Source organism: Numida meleagris, chromosome Z (assembly GCF_002078875.1).
Source record: "Numida meleagris isolate 19003 breed g44 Domestic line chromosome Z, NumMel1.0, whole genome shotgun sequence".
Classification (NCBI taxonomy): domain Eukaryota; kingdom Metazoa; phylum Chordata; class Aves; order Galliformes; family Numididae; genus Numida; species Numida meleagris.
In genome coordinates, this window is record NC_034438.1 from 38,047,916 (window position 1) to 38,075,698 (window position 27,783).

A 27,783-nucleotide genomic window follows, 5' to 3' on the forward strand; every position below is an offset into this window, starting at 1 on the left:
TTGATACTCTGTTTGGCGTGTTCAAAGCCTTAATCAAGGGTTTTTTTAAGTTGCAATATTTCAGTAAATGTTTGGTAAATTTACATTAGAATTGAAATTATCATAATCACTATCACTAGTGATAATTATCATTATCACTAATTTATCCTAATTATTTCAACTAAAACTTTAAAACTTAATGCTCATAAAATCATACATACAGGGAAAAATAGTGAAGAATAATTTACCTGGCTTCCCCATCCCAACTCTTTGTATAGAGTTGTTAAATTTTTTTTGAAGCAGTATTGATGCTGTGCTTATTCCCTGCCAGTTTGATGGACTCAGGTGAAATGAGCTATAGCTTGCCTTGTAAAAAAGTATTTTATAAGAGCTTGGGACGATAATCCTTGCATGCTTTGCAATGATTTGTTTTTAGAAGCATTAGGGCTTTTGGTGGTTGCAGCTTAAGGTAGTGTGTCTCAGCTGAAAATGCAGAATGCGCCAAAGCTGTTCATAAAGGCAATGCAGTGTTTACTTAGCTCACAGTGAAAGTGAAAGAAACTATACCTATTTAAATTACTTGATGTGTCATGTAGTCTTAGAGTTTGCTGATAGATATGCCTGAACTGGGAGGCAAAAATCTAAGCTGTGGTAATTTGATCACGAACGTGAACCTTTACACTGTACATGGCAGAATTACTTACCATGAATACAACCAACAATGCCTTCTTGGAGAAGGAAAATGCATGTTTTGTTTATGTTTTGCTTTGTTTCCTCTTATATAACGAAACTTCCATTACTGAGTGCTAAAATGATCTGTGCAGGAGGAGTTTTGTCTGGAAATAAGTTTAGTGTAGAACTGACCCCAGTAGTAAATAAAAGCTTTTGCTTTGTCTTTACCTGCAAAGACTGTAAAAAGCTGTCATAGTTAGTAGACTGGCTGTGGAGTACTGCTGGAAATGCTTCCGTTCTTTTCTATTTGTATTTTTTTTCCCCCTTTTCAAATGCTCCTGCCACTATATTTGTATTGTAAGGTTTAAAAGCAGAGCCCACAGCTCAAAACCATCCTTCTGCAAAATATATCTCTTTTGATAGGCTGATAGTGGCATGTGTCAAATGTATGAAATTCTACCAGAAATTGTTATCTGTAGATTACTCTGATGACCACATTAAATAATTAAAAACTTAGTATTTTGTAAGTACCACAGCATAGTTAGGTTAATTCACCTGAAAATCTCTACAACATTGGTTCAACGACTGGAACCACGGTGTGCACTTCTGTTATTAGAGTCTTTCTTCCCCAAATTGGCACTGCTTTGAGCAGTAGTCCAAAGCTATAATCACCATGTAAGTGCAAGAATACCTACTGTAGTTGGAGGTCCTGTCCTCTGATATGTTTGGCCATTTTTAACTTGTGTGTCCGAAAGGAAAATATTGTTGGGTCAATCAAATCTTATTTGCTATCTCAAGCTGTGTTCCCTTCCGGGTTTGTAATCCACTTCTTGTTTTCTGAATCTCATTTATGCCTCTGCTTGGGGTATCAAGTGTCTGTTCCATGTGCATGTGTTTGGACTATGCACCTAATTCAAAGGTAGCAATTGCAGATGTTCTGTCCTTCTCATAAGAGTTTGCAGAAGATGTTGCTTCAAACTATGCATGCTTTCAAGTGGTGAATGTCCTGCATCTTTCTGATGTTCCTCTGTGATGTCAAGTGCCTCATGTTGAGTATGTTGTAAAACAGACTCTGCAATTAGAATTTTCTGTGTTTTCAGGATACTGAAGGTATTCTTGTCTTATGACATTCAAAAATTAGGTGTACTGCAGTGCTTCCTATGAACTGTCATAAAACTGCAAAAGGAACTTGCAAATCTAAGATCTTTTCAGGGAAAAAAGATTCAGCATAAAGCAAAAGCTGTAACATGGCTTTCCACGAGCCTGGGAAGCAGATGGTTGAAGAAAAAGAAGCAAACTTTTAATTTCAGATAGGTCCTTATGAAATGCAACAGTCATAGAATCATAGAATCGTTAAGGCTGAAAAAAGCCTCTAAGATCATCTCCATTTATTTACTTCGAGGAATGTTGGGTTCTTTTTTATGGATGTGGAAGATTCATAAGCAAATCTCAGAGAAAGATTGCTTTGTAGTGTGAATGGACAATCTGTTCTTAATAATCTTTTGTGGATATTTGAGTTATGGGTTGTGGATGTCTTCCACAGCTAAGACTTGTTAAGTGTGCACTGCTGCTACTTTGCTTATTGTAGTTTTACATATTGGCTTTTTTTTTTTGCTTTCAGGAGCCGTTGCACTGAAGAATCTTGAAATAAAAGAAAATGCACTGGTAAGTTAATGAAAGCAAAGAGAAAACTGTTGCGAAAAAAAATAATAATAATAGGACACTTTTTGGTTGCTTTTTTCCTTGTTCTTATTTTAGGATGTGCAGCCACTTATATGAAAACTTGCTTTTTTTTTTTTTTTCAGTACTAGTTTTATCTAATGAGTTTGAGATTAAGTTTAAGATGAGCATATATACTTGCTGGCTTCAATTAGCATATTTTGCAAAAAGAAAACTCTCAGGATGTTGTTTAAATAAAAAAAGAGTACTGGAAGACATTTTTTTTCTATAGCATATGGGGGTAGAAATTTACTGTGGGGAATGTGTTTAGCCTGACATGGCATAACAGTCTAAATCAGTAACCCATTGCTTGTGCATTCTGTTATATTCATCATCTTGGTTTTATTTATTTATTTTGGTACTTTTTTTTTCCTCCAATGCTGAAGTGGTATATTTGTTGTTAAGTTTATCTTTGTCTTCTGTTCATATTTGACAACATTTCACAAGTTGCTGAAATATTCTGAAACACTTTGTTTCAGAGTCAGCTGGATGTGCCATTTAAGGTTAAAGCAGGACATATTGGTAAGTTACGTTTTGTAATACATTTATGCACGAGTTACTAAATGTACTACATTTCCTTGAGTATGGCTTTAGACATTGTAAGCAAGTAGTTTTCTTGATTTTCGTACTTTGAACATTCTAGGATTGTTTTTTGTTGTTCTGAAAAAAAAACAAAACTCATTTTTTGCAGAAGTTTCTTTCCTTGAGCTGAAATGTAAAGTTAAGATGTATGGAGTCATGTTTAGTCATATCAGCATTAATGAAAAAAGAAAGTGTAGCAAACATGGGCAGTTGAGTAGAAATGGATCTCACCTGTTTTTCAGCAAGATTCATCACTGATTTTGACACCCTCTTCCCTTTGTCTTCTACCTTTTATGAAATATTTTCTCACTGCTAGTTGACTGCCTTTTAGAAGTTAATCATTTCTTAAAGTGAACTAAGTCTAAAGCCGCAGTGTTTCCCTTAGACTTCCTCTGGAAATCATTTTCTTTTTGTGCATGACTAACTTCATATTTTTTTAAAAAATGGCACTTATATGAAGAATGAGGGATGCTGTAATGTCAGGATCACCATGCTCATAGACATGGATGCACTATTTAAAACTCTTTGATGGAGAAAGAAAAAATATATGTTTTAAAAATTCTGGTTTTGGCAATGTTTGGCTGACTGATAATGTATGAGTTACCCTCTTTTTTTTGTGTGTGAGGATGCTATAGTGGATTTGGAAGAAATGAGAGATTGTTGTGAAGAGTCTATGCAATTCAAGGGAGAAAGAAGAGGAACTTCAGACTTGCATATTTGGCTCATGCGGAAAACTTGTTGAATGTTATTTGCATGCTACTTAAAACAGACAATCCAAATGAAACCTGCCTGAGATGCACCATTTTTTCTGTTCAGTAAAGTAATAGTTTAGAGCTTTTGTGGTTAATGTCAATTATTTTTCTAATAATTTTTTTCTAGTCAGCTGTTTGGCTGTATACCTCAGTGTTCTTCTTTTGTGTTTGTAGGTCAGCTTAACCTACAAATTCCATGGCAAAACCTTTATACTCAACCTGTTGAGGCAGTTCTTGATGGAGTTTATTTGCTTATTGTGCCCACAGCCAGTAAGTTTATAAATACGGAGGAAAAAATGTGAATATGGGTGGATGGGATTTCAGAAGTCTAGTAGGTGATTGATATTGCTTTCACGAGCTTTATTTCGAGTAGATACTCCTACCAAATCAAACTAGGTAAATGTCAGTGGAGTGTCCTTCAGCAGTTTAGATTTAGTCAACTCATTTTTTGTTGTTGTAGAATTATTAACAAAATATGAGGAAAATTGCTTTTGTAAAACTATCCCAAAACATGAAGTTTTTTGTATCTCACCTTTTAATATTGTGCATTTAGGCATAAAATATGATGCTGAAAAAGAGGCCAGGCAGCTTTCGGAAGCAAGGCAGAGGGAACTGCAAAGGATAGAGGAAGCAAAGCAGAAAATAGCTGACCAAGGTAGGAGTGGGAACAGCTAATTAAAGTATTGCTATTTTTATTTTTAATCCCAAAAGATGTTGAGTTTCTCACTTAGTATTCTCGATTTTTTGTTTGTCCTGATACTTAAACTACTGTTACAGATCTTTATTTTCCTATAGAAAGTTATGGGTTTGTACATTTGTCCTAATTAGTATTTGACTTAGCTGTTAGCTGCTGAATATTTTGTGTGAAATAGTGTTCATCTTTGGAAATCAGATACTGTCTTGAAATTTGAGTATGTAGGTGGCATCAATACTGTGAAATGTTCATCCTGGAGATATAAGATGGTTGTCATCTCATACTTATGTACTTCTGAATCACCTGCATCAAATCATAGGCTGAAACTTTGTAGGCTGAGGATATAAATGTTACAGGTCGTACTGAGAGAGAATGTTTTTAAAAAATGAGAGTACAGAGTAATAGAAAATTTAAGTATCTGTCAAATGAATTTTATGATGTTGCTGTTTCTGGTTTAAGTCTAAAAATTCTTAAATTTGAACAGAACATTAAATTATTTTTTTTAACTTAGATAAAGTAAAAGAAGAAAAACAAGACACTTTCGTAGAAAAACTAGTCACTCAGGTTATCAAAAATCTTCAAGTGAAAATTTCCAACATCCATGTTCGCTATGAAGATGATGTAAGTGATTTTGTCTATCATAAGATAAGGGAATTTGAACAACAATATCAAATTTGGAACTTGCCTTATTTTTTTTCCCTGTTATTTTGTATGTTGACAGAATCCTACTAAAGGTTTTAAAGTTTCATGGTCTTAAAGTAAAAAATGAAAACTGATAAAAAGCTTGTACCAAGGCATGAAGATATTATATATGTGTGTGTATTTACTGTTGTCTGTTTATTTCCAAGTCTAAATTTTAAGCACAAGATAATCTTTTGGTATTTCCCTCACTTTAATAGATCACGAATCGGAGTAACCCCTTGTCATTTGGTATTTCACTTCAGAACCTAAGTTTGCAGGTAATTTTATTTTTCCTCTAAAAAGCATGTTGATATATAGGTTAAGTTGATGTATATGATATAGATTATGTTGATGTATAATTTAAATTTTTCTATATGGTAACATATTGTCTAATGGAAGAATTCCTGTAATCATGGGCTAAGCACAGTGGTAGCTATTTGGTTTATCAAATCAAGCACAATTATTGGAGTGGGGATATTGCCATTAAAGATAAAATGCTGGCTTTGAAACAGCCTTCTAGGAGGAAACCTTTATTCTGTCTTTGCAATCTGTGGTTGCAAGGAATCAGACTTTTCTGAATTTGTGCTGTTCATAATCTATGAGTGTTTTATTGAAATTGACAAGAGTCCCAAAGAAGGAAATGAAAAAAAAAGAGTGGCATCTTGTTTCAAATTGTAGTGAGTTCTTTAATCTGCGAGCTCCAGTGTATGGTATGAATAGTAGTTATTTTGGACTGTATAGATTCATTCTGGAAGAGTAGCTAGCAGGAGCAATATGCTGAGTAGCTCTGACTTTGTGGCTTTTGTTGTATAACTAATAATTGTAAAGAAATGGTATTTAAGTAAGTTCTACTTTCTTGAATTAATTAGTTGTCTTATGAATTCTTTTTCATAGCAGATTCAAGAAGCAGGGATAGCTCTTTTCTAATCTCTTCCCCCAAACAATTTTGTATAATGAAGAAAACTGGTACTCTTACTACATCGCTATTGAAGTACTTGTCACATTGGCTTTAAAAATGAACAGCATCAGATAAGATTTCTGTTGGGCTTGAACTAAGCTGCTACTTCTGGAATTACAGAATAATTCCAGTCGCTTTTTATCTCCTTTGAAAGTGCTTGCCTATAAATAATATTGATGTAAAGGAAAACAGTTTTTAGTGCTGGAATCTTTTGGTTCTTATGTGCAGCCTGCCAGTCACTGCATTTATGCATACAAGTATTTTTTTGGTAAGGTAGTCTGATGAAGTTTCTGATTAAGAAAGTAATGGCTTGATAGTCCAAAATCAGAGGATGGTGTTGCTCTAATTTCTGTGGGTTTAATTATGATGATCGTTCTGTTTGTTCTATTTGTTTGTTTCAGTGATGATAAAATGCTGGTATTTAGTAAGCAGCAGAATAACTTTCATTAATTTTTATTTCAGACCTCAGATAAGAATTGGAATCCATGTTTACATGATGAATCTGCCAGGTTGTTCTATAAGGTACAGTATAATCTATATGCCAAGGAAAGAACTAGTACAATACAATCTACGTATGAATTTCAGTTCCTTCTACAGTAAGAAGATAGGACTGTGTAGACTTTAAAATATAAAAATGTGCAGTGTGCAGGGAACAGTCTGAATAGTGTTACTAGTCTAGACTTTGTGAAATCCAAATTTCATTTAAAATGTTTATGTTTATATTTATATTAATATTTATATTCTGTTGTATTTTCAGCTTGTACGACTGGATAACCTTTTTGCTTACTGGAATGTGAAATCTGAGATGTTCTATCGTTATGGCTATAATGAATCATTGGTAAGAATGACTTAAGGTGTCTACTATTCTAGTTCATACTATGATGCACTGAGCATGCTTCACTTTCAGTTCTACTCTCATTTATGCCAATATCTTCAAGAAACGTCTTGTTAGTAATTGACACATCAGGAAAAATACTAAGTATTAAGCTTTTTTCGTGATGGAAATCCAACAACCATCTGAGCAACTTTGAGGAAAAAAAGTCATTTGACAATTAGAAAAGTATTCACAATAGGTGGTCATTTCACTGCTCAGTGATTTTAGTAGCTAAAAACAATAGTCTTCTAATACATCAATTTAGTTACATTTTAAAAATGGATGATTATTTCAAATTGTATTGTGTTTCAGAGGGATTACCTGAAATATATCAAACTGTCAATCTTTTTTATTTTTAAAAGTTTATAATGAAATTCTTTTTACTCCATTATAGGTTAGCTTGAAACAGGGAGTTGCCTGTCACAATGTGATTCCAGTTGGTTATGATTTTGGTAAGTGCTATGTAAGTGTTGCGTATTACAGATTGAAATAAAATAATATGTATAGTTCAGTTTTATTATTAGCAATCCTCAGAGGTTGCTTCTTTTTTATTCAATGTGTGTGTTGTTATTCTTTTGTAGGAGTAACTGTCTCTGTGATGCTGCATATTCTACCGTATCTGTACCCTTAAAAAGTCTTTGATTAAAGTCATGAATTTTTCTAATTCAGTGTCATCAATCCTCATTCACATCCTTTAGTAATTCTTTGTTTGAAGAATTAATAATGTGTGCATCTTGTGAGTTATGTGAATCAGGGTGGTTTGAATAATTTGTGGTTTTGAGATTGCTTCATGGTTTTGAGGTAACTTACCGTATGGGAAATGTACCTATTTTTTTGTTAAGGTGAAAACTGTACATATAAAACTCTGAAGCATTGTTTTTTTTCTTTTTAGTGTTAGCCAATCATAAGTTGCACTGCTTTCACTGTTACTTACTTTAGTCCAAACATCTCATTGGCTCCACTCAAACATGGAAGTTGTGTACTTTTCATACTTTATTTTTATTTCTCATGTGCTTATTAAATAAGTCTTTACAAAACAGAATGGCTTTTTAAATGGCCTGATGTAAAGCAAGTAGTTCACCATAAACAGGGTTAAAAAGGGCTGCATTATTTTTTTTACAGATTTTTCTTACTGCCTTTGCCTGAAGGAGGAAGCTTTTTATGTTTGTCACAATTTTTCTGCCCCACAGTACTATTTAGTCGTTTATTCTGTTTTCTAATCTATGTTTTTCAGTTGCTAGCTTTGACTCTCTTTATAAGAAAACAGGTGTAAATATCATCTGTTATCTAAGTCCTTACATAGAAGTTCAAAAGGATTAAATGCAAAATTCCAAGATTCACGATTCATACTCTTAAAATTCATCAGTAACAACAGAAACACAGATATTTTAAGCTTTATGTCATGCCAGTGTTCTGTGGCAAATGACTGTTGCAGAGCAACTCTAGACTGAGACCTTCATAGGAAGGGAGAAAGTGAAAAGTCTTCTTTTGTCATTTGAACTGTAAATGCAAGTGTAGTACCAGCAGATAGAAAGGAGGGGAAAAAGAAATGTATCAAGCTGGATACAGGGAGAAAATGAGTACAAAATTTACCACAAAATGTTTAGAATAAAAGTAAACTTCACAAAGAATAATGAACTTAAAGTGAAACCAAATTAAATAGGTGTAAACATATTGCTTCATCTTGCAAAAACGTTTTCCACGTTTGTGAACCTGTCGATGGATTTAGAATGCTTTTAATGTAGATGATGTATCAGTATTTCTATTTGTAAAGGGAATTTCATTTTATACAGACACGAACTACATGATTTTAAGTAATATTGTTGGATCGTTTTCCTGAAGTAGATGGAAAAACTGAACCAAATGCAGCTTCTGAAAGCTCTAGTGAATGCTAGATATTGTCAAACTGAGGAATAACATGTGTTTTCTGAATTAATTTTCATGTGTGATGTGCTTCGCTTTACTTAGCATCCGCATTTTTTTTTCCCAAGATTATTTAGGTTTTGTTTTAGAAATGTAGAATATTTATTTTTACCCACTAGTGTGAGTATAATTTATGAAAGAGTCTAATGCATCAATAATATAACACATATTAAAACAAATAAACAACCAAAAAGACAGAGTTGTCCTTTCTGTTACATGTTTGGCAAGTCTGTGTAAACGTATAGTCTTGAGACATGGAATCAAAATGTTTTATGGGTCATATCATCAGAATGAAACTGGACAACTGAGTGTAGCTTGTACTGAATTTTTAGCTTCATTGATCAAGTTTTCATGTTCTGAAGTCTAGTATTTTCCAAGGAATGACCTAGTGTAACTTAAGCTGAGAGCTATTACATATTATTTATGGTAACCTTAAATAATTCATGTCCTTTTTTTTTCCTTTTATCAACATCTGTTTTTCAGTATTCCGCCCAATTTCTGCTGAGGCCAAACTTCTTATGAATCCTCGATCTGACATTGATTTCTCAACTCCAAAAATGGATTTAGATATAAATATAAAGGACATAGCTGTTGAATTCAATAAGCCACAGGTATAAAAAATTTTTTGAAATTATATACAGTGGTAAAAAGGTTAGTTTGCAGTCATAAGCAGTAGTAGTCTGAAATTTTATGATAAACATTAAAAAAAGATTCTCTTAGTGTTGCTTTTCTTTGCAAATTATTCTGTCTTTGAGGAAAGAGAAATGGTTTACATTGTTTGCAGAAAAACAGTTAACACTCAAGTTGGCCTTTTTTTTGTTTGTTCTTTTAGTACTTCAGTGTTATGGAGCTTCTTGAATCTATTGATATGATGACTCGAAATTTGCCGTATAGGAAGTACAGACCTGATGTTCCATTGCACAACAATGCCAAGATATGGTAGGCTTCCTCATACTTGGAAAACAATTCATTAGTTATTTACTCATTTGAAATATCTATCCAGAAATCATTTCTCATTTAAGAATGTTAGAACTCATTTCCTCCTAAAACTAAGTCCTCTGTTTTGTTTTTTGTTTGCTTTAATTTTTCTTAATATAGTAGTATTTAAAAAAAAAAAAAAATTCAATTTTGATAAAGAAGTGCTGTTAGTGCTGTTATGTGTTAGCTACTATTACAAGAACATAGCTATTACCTGAAAAATAGGCAAATGTTTTATATACAGATGACAAAGAGATTTGATTTCTTTTCAGAAGTTGCCTCAAAGTTGTTTATGTGTGCATGTGCATATGCAAATGTGTAGTTGGGCACTTTTTCTACAAGGTTACTGATTAAGTTTAGGAAATAGCATCCTACCAACTTTGGGTGGAAAAAATTGAAGTCCTTGTGTTCATCTGTTGAACCAAAATGTAGTATTAAACTAGGGATTTCATGCTTTCACAACTAGTTATAATAAGTGGGAGTCTGAATAGCTCTAGGAGTTTTTTCAATATGACAATAGAAATGCAAGCTATACTTCATTTGTCCTTAGGTGGAAATATGTTATTTATGGCATCCTTGAAGTAAATGTTCAACGTAAGCTCCAAATGTGGTCATGGGAACATATTCGGCATCATAGGAAGCAAGTGAAGAACTATAAGGATTTGTATAGAACAAAGATAATATCAAAAAAACCTAATGAAGAAATCTTAAAATCATTGGAGGTCAGCCATTTTCTGCTAACGGCTTCATCTTAATGTTTTGCTGAACGTAAATGCTTATGTGTTCGTAAGTACTGATTTGGAATATAACTTTGCAGCAACCTGCCTTGCAACTTCATCAGTACTTTTCTCTGTGAGTAGTATTAATAAACATACTAGGTAATTTTAAATTAGTAATTGCACTGAAGAAAAACATAAACTGACATGCTTTTCTTGTCCAGGTTCATTTTGCTTTTTGAACATGAGCAAATTACTTGAGCTGTGTGGAAAGAGTGGTTTGTTGTTACTTCCTGTGAGACTGCGAGCAGTGAAATCTTACCAAATGAAACTGTCCAAAAATAATTTATCTCCTCTCTTTTAGGAATTTGAAAAGGTCCTGGATATTTTTAACATCACGCTTGCAAGGCAGCAAGCAGAAGTTGAGGTAAAATTTCATCATTTAATTGAGTCCAAAAACATCAACAGCATGAGGTTGTGTGTATACCTTCAGCAGATGCATTTTATTTCTGATGTTTGAATTATGCTTCATTCAGTCTTTTATTCTACTTGTATTTCAGATTTGTTATTATAATGCACAGTTAGTTTCAGCCTACAGTTAAGCAGAAATTAGCTTCATATGCAGCTTCTTTAGAATAACTGACTGGGGGTAAATTTATTCCCACAATTCACAAGGAAGATCTTCTGTGAAATTTGGTCAAAGGATAAAAGTTTAAGGTAAACTGAAAGTGGTTATGTCCATAGCTTGAAGATGTTGAGGCTTTTTTTTTTTTTCCTCAAACAGCCTAGACTTAGTTTTATTCCTTTCCTTCCAAGTACCCTATTAATGTAGTCTGGACACCAATGACACACTAGTTTGTTCACATTTTATTACTGTTCACAAATGTTATTTCAAATATAGCTAATGCCGAAAAAATTTAAATAGATGGTTACAATGAAGTAAAATAATGTGGTTTCAGAAGTAAGAAAGACAGTGTTAACAAACTGGGTATAACTATGTTATAGTTCTCAGTGTTATATGTTATAGTCCTTAGTTCTCAACATAGTGTCTGAGTGTTATTCCAGAAGACTGAAGTGAAATCTGCATAGTTTTTCTGTAATCTATGAATGGGTCTTTCTCCATTAATAATCATTGTGACTAAAAGAAGCAGAATATGAAGTTTAGAATGGTTGATAATTAAACTTCATTAACTGCAGTCATTTGTTACCACAGTGCCTGAATGAGACATTTGAAATTTTTGTTTTGTGGAGTATGTGAAGTGCAGTGTGAATGTAATTGTAGCAGTAATAATGTATTGGTAAAACAAAACTCAGAACAGGAATCTATAAATGTGATTTTTTTCCTTACAGTTGTCCACATATTAATCTACTGTTAGGTGCTTGTATAATCATTATTCAGACTTTCACAGAACAGGAAGACATGTTCATGTTCCTCCACTTCAGTTTGGGTGAACTGGAGTGCTTTTCCTTAGCAGTTTTTGTTTCGTTTTAGTTCTCATTTAATTTAATTTTTTTTTTTTTTTTTAAATCTTGTGCCTTATAGTTACTTTTGGTTTTATTTCTTTCCTCCCAGTTCTGGTAAGGTGAGGAAGATCCTGGAGAATTTCCAGTCTTTGTTCTTCCTTTTTCCCTTCTGACTTAATTTCATAGTTATTTTCTCCAGCATGACTATAATCCTTACAAAAGGTTATAGCATGCTACATTCCTATAATGATCATCATGTTCCAGTCCTGAGTTTTAAGACAAGTTTCTGTAGTGCTTAGATGAAGGTTGCAAGCAAATTAATTTTTATTTCTTCACATCTTAAGCAATGCATCTTATCAATGTTGGAGAAGCGTCTTGAAAGACAGAATAGTATAGTTCATTTGTAAGGAACCTTCAAAGATCATCTAGACCAATGCCTAACTAAGTTTCTGGAGTAATTTCCAAGCACTAAATATCAGGTTACAGTGATTCTGATTTGTGTCCTACCTCGGTTGATCTGCTGGAAGCCTTCTGTAATTGTCATCAGGTGATACCTCACAAAACAGCCTCAAAAAGGATATTGCAAGACTGTAATCTACAGTCTCAATCTCAATTCTACTAGATTTGTATTGGTGACAATACAAGCTTTAAGTTGCTTTAAGTCGCTTTAAGTCCACCAGGAACTTAAAGGAATATCCTTTAAATGTAGGCTGAGAAAAACTAGATGAAAAATCCTATTATTTGTTGTGCTTTTGTGTTTCTTTCTTTTTTCTTTTTTTTTTTTTTAACTAAACACAATTGAATTTTGAATGCTTGCTTTTTTTCAGACCTTGAACTCAAGCTCCCAGGAGTTCCCATTTTTGAATCATCTGATCTTCTTGGAGCTTTGTAGCAATAACTTTCTATTCTAAACCTTTACCTACTTTTTAATCTTCATCACTGTGCCCTCAGTACCAAAACTCAACTTCAGTGAGCCAAGCATCAACTCCTTGGTAGAGATGTGAGATAGCTTGAGAAACTTTCATCCCTTCAACCTGGAGAAAATTTATAGATAATTCCCTGAAGTCAGAATAGAGGCTGACACTCTTTTTTCTTTCCTTTTCTTTAATCAGAAAATGTACCTTGCAAAGTAATCCTTCTGTAGACTGCATTGATTTCTAGACCACTGTAAATGAGGCAAAGAGAAAGCTCAACAAGATTTCTTCAGTAAGGGGGAACTTTGTATCATGCAAAAAAGTTTTTTGTATGATGCCAGCTGCAGCTTCAGATATGTCAGGAATGGCAGTTGTCCTTCAACTCATAATTCTTGGTGTCTTAGAAACCTCTTATTTTGGAGGTTTAACAGCTCTATTTTAAAGCTTTGTCCATTTTTTCCGTGAACCACTTGCTTTCTAACAACTGCTTGGTAACTTGATATCCTTTATAAAAAGAATGTTGGGTGATTTTTCAAAGTTTTTGAGAAGTTGTGTTCTTTAGCTGACATTCTGCATCATTTGTGTGAAATGAATCAGTAATACCAGTTCAAAAGCCTTTATGGTTTTACAGTGAGACCTGCCCTCTATTGGCATTAGATGGATAGATGTGGCAAGCCTCTGAAAGAAAATTCGGATTTGTTGCCGGTTGTTTTCCCTAACTGCCCCGATTGTCAGAGACATCTTGAGATTTTGAGCACAGAGAAGAATCACTGTATCACTGACTTTGAGTATTGTGTTAACAAAAGTATCCTTAAAGTCAAGGGTTATCTTGGATTTATGTCTTCTAAAATCATATCAGTCGTGAAAATACTTGCTTTATGTGGTCTGCTACAGGTTTGAGAGCTCCTCTATTCTTTATATTGCGTGATGTGCGTTTGCCATTCCTTATGCCAAACTTTATATGGTCAAATCTGGATATAGGTTTTACTTTCTCTGAGAACCCAGTGTTGAAGTCATGATTGGCATCTCATGGTATGTCTCCTAGCTGTTGAAATAATGAAAGTAGAGGAAGGGAAGATTACTGCTGTAGCTCTACGTATCAGATCCAGGAATGGTTTCCTATATTTCTCAAAGTAAATATCTCATTACTCAAATAATGTTGGATTTTTTGACATCCATCTTGAAATAAAAAAAAAATAAAAGCATGATTTAAAATTTGGCCTGTGCTAGTTATATAATAGCTAATGTATGTATTTTTAGTGACTCTTTTTAGGGCATTGTTTTATTGCAGAGCAGTACATAAAGTTGTGGAGTGGTTCTTTATTTTTTTTGGAGGAGGGAGGGAGGAGTGAGAGCTAGATAGGAAAATCTACATAAGAAACCTTTATTGTCTTAAAATTGGTTAACCTTTGCTTGTTCTATTTGTTGATAAAACTAGCTGATTGTTATCCAAGCGAGAAGAAAGAAGCATGAAGATAATTACTTCTATGTATTTGTTCATTTCAGGCAACTAAATCTGGATGCAAAATATACAAGCCAGGAACAAAACAAGATGATGAAAATTCTGGTGGCTGGTTTAGTTGGATATGGGGCTGGTCACGTGAAGATAAGGATGAACAGAAACAAGAAGTAAAGACTTCAAGTATGTTCATTTATTGGTGTTTTTTCCTATTATTTAGACTTAGTCATTAGAATAAGCGATCTTCAAAAACAGAATGTCACTGTTTTTTTTTAAACATTTGAGCTATTAGATGTTTTGCATGTACATTTTCCCTTAGACTTTTTTTTTTTTTACTGATGTAATTGTTAACTTCATGTTCTGGAGATATCTTACAATTCTTTCTGTAGGACTTCCTGAACTGTCCTTTATTTCTGCTTTCTTCTTTCCCAGTTTTAGCAGTTGTCTGCACAGTGTACCGTGTATGGGGATTTGGAGAAAGTGGTGGAAAAACAGTGTCAGTTAATGGAATGTAGGCAATTTTACTTCCATTATTTTTGTAATTTTGGTATTTTATGCAGTATTTTAAAGTATGATTGACTTAAATATTAGACATCTAGTAAATGTTCTAGAACACAGAAATTATGCAAAAAAAAGTGTTTTCATTTTTAGCAAGCTAGGAAATAAAATAGTTCAGAATAAATGTATAAACTTGCTTGGAAGCACAATTTAGAAGATTTAAGAGTTTGCTTTGAGCCTGATTTTTTGCTTTTACTGCTTTTTACTCAAAAGCGTATCTTTTGAATGGCTCAGGTAGAAAGGTACCTTAAAAATCATTTAGTTCCTACCCCCTGCCATGGACTGGGTAGCGTATAACAGTATTTGCCTTTTACAGATACTTATACTGTGTTTAACCTATTATAATGCAGCAGGTCTTGAAGTTCTTATGACAAGTGAAGAGAAAGCTAAACTTTATGCAGCAATTGGATATAGTGAAACAGCTGTGGACCCAACACTTCCCAAATCAGTAAGTCATAAGTTACTATGTTATAAAACAATTAGTAATTTTATACTAGAAGCCAAAATATAAAGGCGGTGGAGAATTGTTTTTAAAATTACATGAAACTGTCTCTGTATTTGAGTAATGTCATGTTGCTTTTAAATTTTGTTTCTGCCTGTTACCTTTGCATAGAACAGAACATCCTTAGGTATAATTTTAGGAGAGTGATTAAAGTACTTTGAATATTCTGGAAAAGTTACAAATGAAATACTGTCTAATTAAACTAGAATATACTCACATAAGTAGCATATTGTTCAAATTACAAAATATTTCATATGTTCTCTTAAAATATTTAGAAACTTTCAAGGAAAGTGGATTAACTTCTTCGGTCGACTCTTAAACATTAGTAAGAGTAGATGGAATGGATAAGTAGATAACATATGAGATGATAGTAGAAACATAGTGGGGAAGAGGAGCATCTTTAAACCATTCAAAGTAGTCTTAAGTCATCTTCATGTGAGATACCTTGCACAATACACTGGACTGCCTTCCAGCTCTGTCAAAAGCCCTTTTTCTCAAAATGTATTACAGATATCTACATTGAAGTTATAGATTTGCAAGCATAGTCTACTTTTATTCTACCCTTGCATCTTTATAATGACTGTTTGGGAATTACTTTTGTAAGCAATGGTGCAGGCTGTTTATAGCTCTAGAAAAATAGTTTAGAATTATTATTTTTGGTGTTCATCTCTTCATAAACTGTATTGAAATTTATATGCATATTTTATAATTCACTATTATAATTCATTGTTTTTTCTGCTCATCTAGTATGAAGCCATGAAGTTGTCTATAAATTTAAAAAGCATGTCAATATCAATAAGAGAAAACAACCAAACTCCTGAGTTGGTACAATTTTCTTTAAATGAATTGAGTACAGTATTTACGCAACGACCCGGTGCACAAGCAATAAGGTAAACTTTCTCTGTCAAGCTGGTTTTACTTCTTGTGCAGTGCTGATGATAGCTGATAGGCATTTTGAGACTCTATTTTTAATTTCTCTTTTTCGTTTTCACTTGTTGTGTAGTTTGGGACCAGCATCATCCTGCAAACAGTGGACAAAGTGAATACTTTTGGTTTCCAAAATTAACTTCTCCATCTTCAGAATTTGTTGTGCCAGTACAGATTTTCCTCCTTTTTTCTGTCCTCACATTTTTACATGCAATCAATACTATATATATATATATATATATATTTCTTTGATAAATGTCTCAGTTACTCCTTTTGAAACTTAATCTGAACAAAGTCAGAACTGCTTATGTGGAGGCATCCTGCCTTCCTAATTTGATCTCCTATAACGTCACCTATGTGGTGGATGAAGGGAAGGCAGTGGATGTATTCCTTCTGGATTTCAGTTAGGCCTTTGATATTGTCCCTCATGGCATTCTTCTTGAGAAATTATCCAACTGTAAGAGAAATGTTCATACTTAGCTGTGTGATGGACTGCCTTATGGTAGAGCTCAGAGTTGTAGTACATGGGGCTACATCTGGCTCATTTATGGTCAAAAGTGGTTTTCCTTAGTGCTCATTCTAGGGTCAGTCTTGTTCAGTGTTTTTAACAGTGATCAGAATGGACTGGAGCGCATCCTCAGCAAGTCTGCTGATGATACTGGTCTGAGAGCTGCTGTTGACTTCCTGAAGGGATGAGAGGCCTTGCAGAAGGATCTAGATAGACTAGAACACTTAGCAATCAGCAATGGCATGAAGTTCAACTCAGGAAGATGCCAGGTTATGTACCTGGGATGAAGTAATGCTGGACACAGATACAGACTGGAAGATGAGAGACTGGAGAGCAGCCCTCCTGAAAGGGGTCTAGAAATGCTGTTGAGAGCAGGCTCAGCAGTGAGCCAGCAGCATTCCCTGGCAGCTAACAGGGCAAATGCTATTTTAGGATGCATTACACACAGCATAGCCAACCAGTCAAAAGAGGTGATTCTCACGCTACATTTAGTGTTGGTGCAAACTCACCTTGAGTATTGTATGCTGGTCTCTGTAGTACCATAATATAAAAAGGATGTTAAGGTCCTTGAATGCCTCTGGAGAAGGGCAGCAAAGCTGATGAAAGGTCTGGAATGCATGTCCTACAAGGAGAGGCTGAAGACAGTTGAATTGTCTAGTCTGGAGAAAAGGAGGCTGAGGGGTGACCGCTTTGCTCTCTACAATTTCTTATGGAATCCACATGCAAAGGGAGGTGCAAATTTCTGCTCCCTGACGACAGAGCACACAAAACTGCTCAAGGTGAAGTTCAGACTGGATGTTAGAAAACAATTCTTTACTGTCGGGGTGGTCAAACACTGGAACAGGTTTCCTAGCGGAGTGGTTGATGCCCCATGGCTGTCAGTATTCAGGAGGCACTTGGACAATGCCCTCAGTAATATGCTTTAACTTTTGGTTATCCCTGAAGTGGCCAGGCAGTTGGACTTTATAATCTTTGTATGTCCCTTCCAATTGAACTATTCTGTTTTACTAGGCTGAAGAGTATTTGGATTTTTAGTTCAATATGTAGATTTGCAGAAGAAAACTGTAACTTATGATTTTGACTTGTTTTTGTGCTCTCACAGTAGAGAACAAAAGGCAGTGATAAACGAAATATTTTAATTTCAGATGTATTTATTTAAAAATTCTAAGGATGGATAGCACTCTTTTTTAAAACTTTGTCCACTCTGCTTTGAAGCATATGAGTAGGACCTACATAAGATTCTAAGATGCTCTTGATTTTGCTGAATTTTATGAATTTTTAAAACTTTTTTTCTTGCAGCTTTTTTGTTTGATCCATAAAAAATGTTATTATCTTGGAAAAAAGGGAGAAAATTTTGCATTTCTACAGGGAAATGTGTTTCTTTGAGTGTCTGGAAATAGTAGTCTTCATCAAAGAGCTTTAAAAGAGGTGGGCAGAGTGAGTGGAAAAAAAAAATCCCAAATCTACAAAGTACTTCTCCAGATGATCCATGAGCAAAGAAGTCATTAATCTTGTTTTTCTTTCATTTCTCTACACTAGAACCCTTCCCTTATTCATCTATATCTATTTCTTAAGTGTAAACATGTGCCATCTAATTTTTAATTTTTAATTTTTAACAGTATTTCAATTTGCATCTCTCTTTCCTGCCCTGACGCTCCTCTTCATGAAAAATAAGAGGTGTATTATTTTGATCCCACTTCTTATTTACTCACAGGTGTTTAATAGATACAAAAGATATTGAAATGAGAAACAGGTATCAGATGGGTATGTACGTTATATCCTTAGTTAAAGCTGGTTTATTGGTTATTCTTTTTTTTTGTCTTTTTTTTTTTTTTTTTTTTTTTTTTAGTTTATTCCTTCAACTCTTATCTAACTGTACCTATATGGATGGATATTAGATCTGAAAATGCTGCTTACCTTTTTTTTTTTTTCTTTTTCCAGATTTGAAACCAAAATAACTTCACTTGAAGTTACAGGCATGTCCCAAGAAAACTGTACACCCTGTCTTCTGTCTTCTCGAACAGTTTATTCAGATGATAGTACCTCACTCTTAAGCATAGTCTTTGAGACTAACCCATTGGATGAGGAGGCAGATCAGAGGCTTAAAATAGAATCACAGCCACTGGAAATCATATATGATGCAGTAAGTAAATACTTAAATAAGCTATGTATCTTGAAAAACCTTACCAAACAGACAATTTTCAATGTATTATTGTTGCTTTATTTTAACAGAAAACAATAAACAGCTTAGTGGATTTCTTCAGGCCCCCAAAAGATGTACATTTAGAGCAATTGACATCTGCAACTCTGATGAAGCTTGAAGAGTTTCGTGAAAAAACATCAACGGGCAAGTACTGCATTCTGCTCTGATTTGATTCTGACAAATATTAAGTTCTTAAAATGTGAATATATATATATCTTTCCATATGAAGATACCATGGCCCACAACATAGATTTCCAACAAAACACCTAAATAGGTGGAAATCTTTGATCTCATTGCAAAGAATTTGTTCTAGGAATTGAAGAATTTTATATCTGTATCTTCTACAACTTTCTTTGTAAAATATACTCCACAACCTATAACCTGAGGTTATATTTAATATTTATATCTCTGAACACCATGCAGAATTAAAAAAAAAAAAAAACTTTGTAACTTCCAGCTTTTCTGTTTTCTTCATCTAAGTATATAAAGACACTTAATTGTGTCATACTCTTAAAAAGCCGGTATGGAAGTATCAGTCGTCTAGTGAAACTCCAAAGTTTTTCTCAGAGTTTTTGCTTTTCCACACGCTTCCTTCATTCCTAGATGAATGTTGATTTTGATTTGGATTGATATAAATCAAGTCAGATAAACTACATTAGTCTGTCTTTTAGTTACTCAGCATTAAAGCCATTCCTGTAGTTTCAGTTTCATCTTAACTTTTGATTTCTGCAGGTCTTATTCACAGTATTCATCCCCATATTGAAATATGCTTTTGAAACTAATACTGAGGTGTGTGGAAAAAACTTGTTTGAGTAAAGGCATCTGAAACTCTTTAGATCAGAGGCATGTACAGCTCAATTTCCATCTCTTTCTATGTGTGGGAGAGGATACATAGGGAAGTTTTCACATAAAAATTCATTTAAAAGGAAAAAAAAATGCATGAATTTTACATCATTTAAATGTGTAATATATTAATATTTGATTTGTATCCTTTTAAAATATGAACACTCAGTAATAATAAAGAAATAATAAAAAACTCAAGCACAGTGTATATAACAGCAGTCACTTTTATCAGTCTAGTGTCAGGAATGACATTGAGCATCCATTCTGTTTCTATTCATTATTTCTTTTTTGACTGAACAGTGTGTGACAGCAGTTCTTAATTAACCAACTTATAGCTGGGTGGATCATCATGCTTGTGTTTCTTAAGAGAAAATTCTCCAGTAGCACTGAAGATGCTGACGTCATAGGCCATTTCTGAGATTATTTTGATAAAAATTTGCTTAGATTCAGTATGCTTGGCTACTCATTACCACTGAACTCTCTGATTCTGATATGCTTTTGTTATAAGTTAGGCACAGGAAGACTTCAGATATGTATCCCCATCAAAGACTCTTAACAAGAGTATTCCATTGCTTATAGTAGTCCAAAAGCTTGTTCCACTCAAAAATGAAAAGCTTACTGGAAATTTCTAAAGACATGCTGTGCATAGCTTGTAAAATCTAGACTGAGAGTCAGAAAACTGCAGTGGAAAGAAGATTGATCTGCAGAATACTGTGCTGTAAGGGACTATGCTAATCTCGGAGGTAAATCGTTGATTCCTCTTCAGATGAGAAAACAGAATTTTATCACAAATATTCTGACAGTTGCATCATTGTTAAACAAAATTTTTGTAAGACCTTTTACTTGCTGTTCTTCAGGTTGTAGAGATACTTGTTAGCAGAATCTGTGTAAACTTCAGTATTTTAGTAGTAACAATGCTGACAGTTTGGCCAGTTTGATATTCTCAATAAGACCTTCTGGAACAATTTAATTTCTGATTCTACAGAGCACAGTGGGTTATCTCAGCAACTGTCAAGTTGCAGTATGTTTTCCAGTTCTTATTTTATCTGTGCTCAGTACGATGTTTCATTGGAATTGCATACATCATGTTGCCATTTCTACTTGTGCATTAGCATTGTTTAACCATCACCACGTCAAGTACTTGGTGCATCTTTGAAAGTTATTTATAATTGTTGGCCCTGAAGAAATTTAAAGAGCTTTGATACTTGTAATAAAACTTGGCAGTTAGGTGGCTGTAGTAGTATGGTAGATAAAGGGAAACTAAAAATCTTTCTTCATGCAGAAATAAGTGATTTTCTGAAAGGGATGAGTAACTGTGCAGAGAGTACAGGTAGGTAGAATGTGTGTGCACACTTTCCTTGCAGATGGTAGATTTACTGTAGTTCAGTAGTTTGAACTCCAGATGCCAGTGGTCTTACTGGAAAAAAAAAGAACGTTATCTAGTTTTCACAGCTCAATTATAGTTAGGCTTGAACTTCTTTTATAGCTTCTTCTAGTTCCATGGCTTTTGGATCAATTAATTTGTTTATATTTACTAACTGTATTATTTTTTAGGCTTGTTGTATGTTATTGAGACCCAGAAAGTTCTTGACCTCAAAATTAACCTCATGGCTTCATACATCATTGTTCCACAAAATGGATTCTATGACTCCACTTCTAATCTACTTCTTTTGGATCTTGGTAGTCTTAAGGTATGTGTTTAGCTAATGAAGTAATTTACTGGAGATGTTTGACTTTTCTGTGACTTCAGTTTCTTGAATTTGTATTTTATTGTACTGGTTAAGTAAACGTTCCTCTTTCAGTTACGTATTTGATATTTATTTTAAACTTCTTTCTAGTCAAGACAAATTATTGAACTCCTTGGAATAGATTCTTTCAATCCAAAACAACTGCTAAAAAGCTTCCGGGCTGCATGCTTTTGGTGGCCCTGTTTCAACAGAAGGTTTGGACTACAACACCTCCAGGAGTCCTTTCCAACCTCAACAATTCTGTGAAAATACTCCTCCTCTGGAATGAAACCAGTTTTGATGCTTTTGAACTGCTGTGTAGAAAAAGTCTAACATTTTTAAAATCTTATATTATGAAGTGGTAAACATTTTACTTACATGATTAAATATTTTATTATTACTATAACTATTACTTCTGTTACCAATTGCCTTATTGTAGTCAAATTTTCGTTTTAAAATAAGTGTAACCATAAAGGCAATTTCTAAACTAACTTCACTAAAATTGGAGATGAAATATATTTGATACACTTTATGCAAGAGAAATATGCAAGAGAAGGTATTTAAAATGATACTTTAATACTTTAAAATAATAGAAGATACTGCTCCTACATATTATTCTCATTATTTTTAAGATGAAAAGCAAAAGTCGTTCTGATATATCAGGTCTTAAGGTTGGACAAAGCACTATTGAAGATATAATGTCAAGAGCTTATGACAGTTTTGATATCCAGCTCACCAGTATACAACTACTTTACAGCAAACATGGTAAGTATTCATAAAAGTAAATCTTCCTTTTTAGTAGTTTATGTGCCTTTAATATTTTTAACTAGAGCAGTGAAAAATCTTTGGGATGTGCTTCTTTTAAACTTAAAACTTTTAAACTCATGTCCCTAGAAAAAAGTCATAACTTCTAGGTCTTAGACTTCAAACTAGCTTTCACTAAATTAATGAACTTAAACTAACCCCCCTATTTTTAAATACTCCAAGGTGTCTTATTTGTTTTGGTTCACAATAAATATGCACTTTTGCTCTTATTCCAATAGTGTAATTAATTTATTTGTGGTATTTTTCTTCAGTGCCTTTTCCTTGGTTCCCTCTAAATTTAAAGAGGAATCCCTGAGTAGTTTTAGGTTTGATCACTGTGTGAGGGTAAAGAAAAGATCAGAGTCCTTTACTGAGGGAAACTTATTAGTAGTTTGGGAACTAACAGCATAGAATGAGTTAGAACCAGAGAAGTCTAAAGCATTTAATTCTTAGCCCTCTGGAAATCTGAAGCCTGAACTTTGAGTACAATGTATGTTAAGAATTAGGCCCTTAGAAGTCTGCACCATTGTTTGGGTAGGTGTTTTGATGTGAATAGTGAAAAGTATTAAGTACTCTTGTGTCTGAAGTCCTCATTCTTCGTAATATTCATATATTGAAGAGATGTAAAAGAGCCTAGGTAACCTGAATTTTTAACAATGTATATTAAGTAATATTAGATCCTTTAATTCTGTAAATCATGTTATGAGAATAAATATATTTGAATGTTTAAATCACAGGATTTCTTTGCTCTTCTAGATGAGAACTGGCAAGAGGCTCGTAAGCTGAAATACTCATCTCAACACATCTTGCAGCCTTTGGATGTAAAAGTGGAATTTGGTAGGGCTATGGTTGTCACTGATGCAAGAATGCCCAAGTAAGTCTTATTCCTATTTTCAAATTTTACAGTAAATTAAATTTTTTAGGAGGGAATAAAAGAAAATCAAGTACTTAGTCGTAAGTCTCAGGCTGTTTTACATGTGAATCTTAGAAGTAAGATAACTTCATTGAGAAAAGTAGAGAATAGATCCACAAAGTTGCCAGGTATAGTTGAGGTAGAATTTTATATAATTACACAACAAATATTTTATTAACTGTACTAATACTTGTTCTACTTAAGTCTGCCTTTCTGTTAGCCACGTTTCAATCGTCACTGAAAATACTTAGGGGCAAAAAATCTTAACTTACAATGCCTCTCTTATAAACATCACAGAATAGTTTGAAAAGTAAACTGCTGTCATATTCCTTTCATTTAGATTATTTGTTAAGTTTGTTTATCTACTGGAAATCGCTTCTCAAGAAAACTTTTCTTAATGTATTAAATGTACACATAGGCTTATTTAGCAAAAAAAAAAAAAATTGAAGTTATGAAGTTATGCTTAGAAGATGTAGGTTACAATCTTGATGTCTAAGGCCACTGAGTCAAAGGGGCAAAGATTAAATTTTTATTTTGGAAAAAGTGTCTTTGCTAATGCTAAAAATCATTTTTGATCTACTCGTAATGTAGGTTAAAAAAAACCAAAGTAAATCAAAAGAACACAGTAATGAATTTCAAGATAATTTGTTATTTTTTAGTCATTAATAAGAATCACTACCTTCTTCTACATCAAACTAGCTTATGCTCGCTTCATTCATATGTCTGTTAGAAATTGAGCATAAAAATAGTCATAGGCTGTTGCAAATTTTTTTTTTAGCAAAAGGAAGAGGAAAACTATGAAATAAAAGGAATCTGAAGAATTTAGTGTTTGCTTTCTCAGAAAAGAATTAAAAATAATGTACCTCAGAAGTGCTGTGAATTGTGAACACGTAGCATTTATTTTTACGGTACTATGGTGCCATCTCCTGGAAAGCTGAGAGGCTAGTTTCTGAAATTTGATGCTTGACTTATTCTTTCCCTCCCTACCTTTTCTCTGCTTGGTGGAGAAGGTGCGGCAAGGGAAATAAAAGGGATAGAAAGGAAGCTTGAGTTGTCATTTCTATGGTCATGTAACAAATTGTTGTTTTAATGTAGGTTTGTAATTGGGTTATAATGGTATAAAGTAGATTAAAAAGCATCTGCTCTTAGTGAGAGTTGTATTGTATCACCACCTGTCTAACTGTCATGACTAGCAGATGTTTCTTTTGGCAGCTTATCTCTGTTAAAGATGATTCTGGAAAATTTTTCCCTAATGAATATTATTTCTGTACTCGGTATTCTCATATGGTCATTTACATGACAGCGTGTGATTTCTACCTGTGTCTAGAAATTCGAAAATTTTGCTTTTGCTGTTGAAGTAATGTATTTTGGAGATCTGTTAGTGCTTCTTTCTGAGTGACTATTTTGTCTACAGCTGCGATAAGCATATATCACAGTGAGCTACCGACCATAACTACTTTCTTAACCATCACCAAGAACAAAAAGTCAGTAGAGCATTTGACACCATGAGTTAATAATGACTGATTTATTTTCTATTTTGTGCTTAATTCAGTTTCCAGGTGGATTCTGTAGATTATGTTATGATAGTCTAGGGCAATCCACCAGTCCTGGAATGATTAGGACAGCAGATTTTTACACAGTTGTGGAAATTTTCTCTTCTTTAAGGGCTTGCTGATGCTGCTTCTTTCCTGAAGCTCTAGAAAAGCTTAATGTAAAAAAAAAAACAAAACCTCAGATTACCTGCTGTACAAGTATATCCTATTATGATTGTATGATAAGCTTTTACATATTTCACCATCATGTAAAACTACAAATGTTTTATTTGTTGTTGATTTTTAACTCTCACTATTCAAACACATCAGTATTATGTTGGTTGCTCTAAAAGTAACGTTTCCTATTTCTTTCCATGCAAACTACAACAGATACGGAGACTACAATAATATTATTTGATAGAGCAAATTCTCAGCTATGTAACTCTATTTTTCAACATGACTATGCATTTTCACCATTGATGAACAAGAGCCTGCATGCTGCTCTCATAAGATGGGGTGGAAGTGATCCACTGTTTCACAGCTGCTATGGCAGCGTTGTTGCTCAAAATGTTGCCCACGCTGTCCAGCTTTCACTGTGCTCACATCCACTCTTTGGTCTCCATTAATGTTCAGCAATAGTGCTGATGAATGTCAGTGGGTGCCATTTTTTCCACATGGAGGAATTCAAATGCACACCTTTGTTTCATATGCACTTCCATGTCAGATGCCATTTTGTCAGGCTGCCCCTCTGCTGCCATCTGTCACGTGGCAACAAAATGTCATGGGTTACTAGGGGGGAAGGTTCAGCCTCTCCTGCTGTACCGCCACTAGTGATAGGATGAGAAGTAATGGCCTCAAGTTGTGCTATGGGAGGAACAGATTAGAGATGAGGAAAAATTTCTTCTCGGGATGGTAATGCATTGGAATAGGCTGCCTAAGGAGGTCATGCTGTCACCATCCCTGGAGGTGGATGTGGCACATAGGGACATAATATAGTTGGCATGGTGGTAATCGTTGAACTAGTTGATCTTCATGGTATTTTTCAACCTCCGTGATTCTATGATTCTATGAACTCTATGAACAAGAATGAACAATATCTAATGGTAAGGATGAATTTCTTCATTTAGCTAAGTGAATGAGCTAAATATTACTTGCAGCTCTCATCCAGAAGACATTGTACCAGGTGGAAATAAACTTACATTAACATCTAAATATTTGTTAGTTAAGCATCGTTTCTGTGTGCAACAGAAGTTACATGTGTATATAGTAGATAAGCGATGATCTGATCTGGGAGGCTAGTGCATATTTCAAAAGAAAATGAATATGAAATTTCAATGAAACACTTTTAAGGTATCAATGATTATTTGTCTTAACAGGTTCAAGCTGTCTGGACAGCTGCCTTTACTTTCTGTCCAAATATCAGACCAAAAGCTGAAAAGTATCTTGGAGCTAGTTGACAGCATTCCTAAAACAGAAAGTACTCCTGCTACCACCTCTCCTCCAAAAATAACTGAGGTAAGGTTTTTAAAAATTATTTCATTAATATTAATTGAAAAAATAAATTCCTACAGTTATCAAATGAGCAGAATGAAGGGGAGATCAAATATTTATCTTGCACCTCTTGAAGGTCATGGCCAATTCTATGAAGTCATAGAAATTTTTCTTATTTAGTTTGTGTTTATTATGATCTTTAGACAATAGTTATCGGGTAGCTGTCCAGTTGCTGAGTTATTTTTTAAAACATACAATCTTCCTTATTTTAGTAGTCAAGGTCCATGTGTGCTAAGCATGTGGAACATGCAGAGGAGTGTTCTCTATGAACTCAAACCAGTGGTTCTGCTTTCTGAGGCTTTATGTGAAATCTAACTTGAGCAAAGTTTGATTTGCTCAAGTCACTTGATTACCTTCTCTAACATAATTTGATTTTTTCAGAAATGGAGAGAAGGTCCTTGTTTTCCTTCGTCCATGTAGTGGCAAAACAGTGACATTTCACATATTTTCTGTTGCTTCTTTGGGTTGTAGGCAACTGTACCTAACATTTTCATACTCATAGAATTTGTTTCTTGAGGTACATGAAGAAACTTGGAATCAAGTTCTGTCTGGTGTCCTGTTTTCTCTAGCTCTTTTTCTTTCTACTATCACTAAAATTGTGCGATTTTTATAAAGACCAGCTAGTGTTTTACAATTCTCTGAAGTTTCATTCTCTAATCTTGTGAGATACTAGGTTTTATCTTTCCTGACTTGTCATATGGTGTCTTGTTTTTGCTTATCTTATGATCTGTGAGACTTGGTTTTTGAATCTCTTCTCTTTGTTTTCTGATATATTCTTTCTGCAGCTATTCAAATGTGTAAAACCCACTGCTTTTACCTTATTTAGTCCTTATTCTTTCCCATCCTTTTAATTATTAATAACATGTTCCATTGCACTGTATTGCATTTATAGTAAGACTGATTTGCTTAAGTTGTAAAGTTTCTACACAGCAGCATATGTGCATGTATAGCATAAGTAAAGAATTCAAGCAAAAAATGTTGTGGTGTCTCCCACTTCAGGCTGCAATATCCCCTGTGCTCTCCGCACCACATTTATCACAGCTTCCTGTTTTGGATCTTCATTCATTTGCAGAGTCAGGTAATACAGTCTATTTTAAAGTCTGATTTAATGAACAGGTCAAATTAAGTTTTTAAGTTCATACGCATTTCCATGTCGAATGCCAATTTGTCAGACTAGCCCTTTGCTGCCATCTGTTGCGTGGCAACAAAATGTAGTGGGATATTGGCAGAAAGGTTCAACCTCAACTGATGTACCACCAACTTCCACCTCTGATGTCATGGTCTAACAAAGTAGAGTAGGAGGCATTACTTTTGGAGCGTCCCTTGTAGTTTGCAAACACTAGTAAAATT

The 27,783-nt window shown here is 34.0% G+C and overlaps 1 protein-coding gene across 5 annotated transcripts in view; it reads left to right on the top strand.

The window, feature by feature from the left end:
* The window catches only part of VPS13A (vacuolar protein sorting 13 homolog A), a 94,572-nt gene that overhangs the window by 5,273 nt on the left and 61,516 nt on the right, over positions 1-27,783 (top strand). For 3 of the 5 annotated variants that reach the window (XM_021380015.1, XM_021380017.1, XM_021380019.1), the window contains exons 2-24: positions 2,273-2,316; positions 2,850-2,892; positions 3,879-3,974; positions 4,258-4,359; positions 4,910-5,019; positions 5,298-5,357; positions 6,500-6,559; positions 6,795-6,875; positions 7,306-7,363; positions 9,318-9,445; positions 9,667-9,773; positions 10,363-10,534; positions 10,893-10,955; positions 14,413-14,548; positions 15,274-15,371; positions 16,173-16,315; positions 18,802-19,003; positions 19,093-19,207; positions 21,461-21,597; positions 22,266-22,398; positions 23,194-23,311; positions 26,259-26,397; positions 27,433-27,511. In XM_021380015.1, the coding sequence (XP_021235690.1) occupies positions 2,273-2,316; positions 2,850-2,892; positions 3,879-3,974; positions 4,258-4,359; positions 4,910-5,019; positions 5,298-5,357; positions 6,500-6,559; positions 6,795-6,875; positions 7,306-7,363; positions 9,318-9,445; positions 9,667-9,773; positions 10,363-10,534; positions 10,893-10,955; positions 14,413-14,548; positions 15,274-15,371; positions 16,173-16,315; positions 18,802-19,003; positions 19,093-19,207; positions 21,461-21,597; positions 22,266-22,398; positions 23,194-23,311; positions 26,259-26,397; positions 27,433-27,511 (2,424 nt within the window). The remainder of the gene's footprint in view (positions 1-2,272; positions 2,317-2,849; positions 2,893-3,878; positions 3,975-4,257; positions 4,360-4,909; positions 5,020-5,297; positions 5,358-6,499; positions 6,560-6,794; positions 6,876-7,305; positions 7,364-9,317; positions 9,446-9,666; positions 9,774-10,362; positions 10,535-10,892; positions 10,956-14,412; positions 14,549-15,273; positions 15,372-16,172; positions 16,316-18,801; positions 19,004-19,092; positions 19,208-21,460; positions 21,598-22,265; positions 22,399-23,193; positions 23,312-26,258; positions 26,398-27,432; positions 27,512-27,783) is intronic. The other 2 variants (XM_021380016.1, XM_021380020.1) reach the window with 1 other exon arrangement.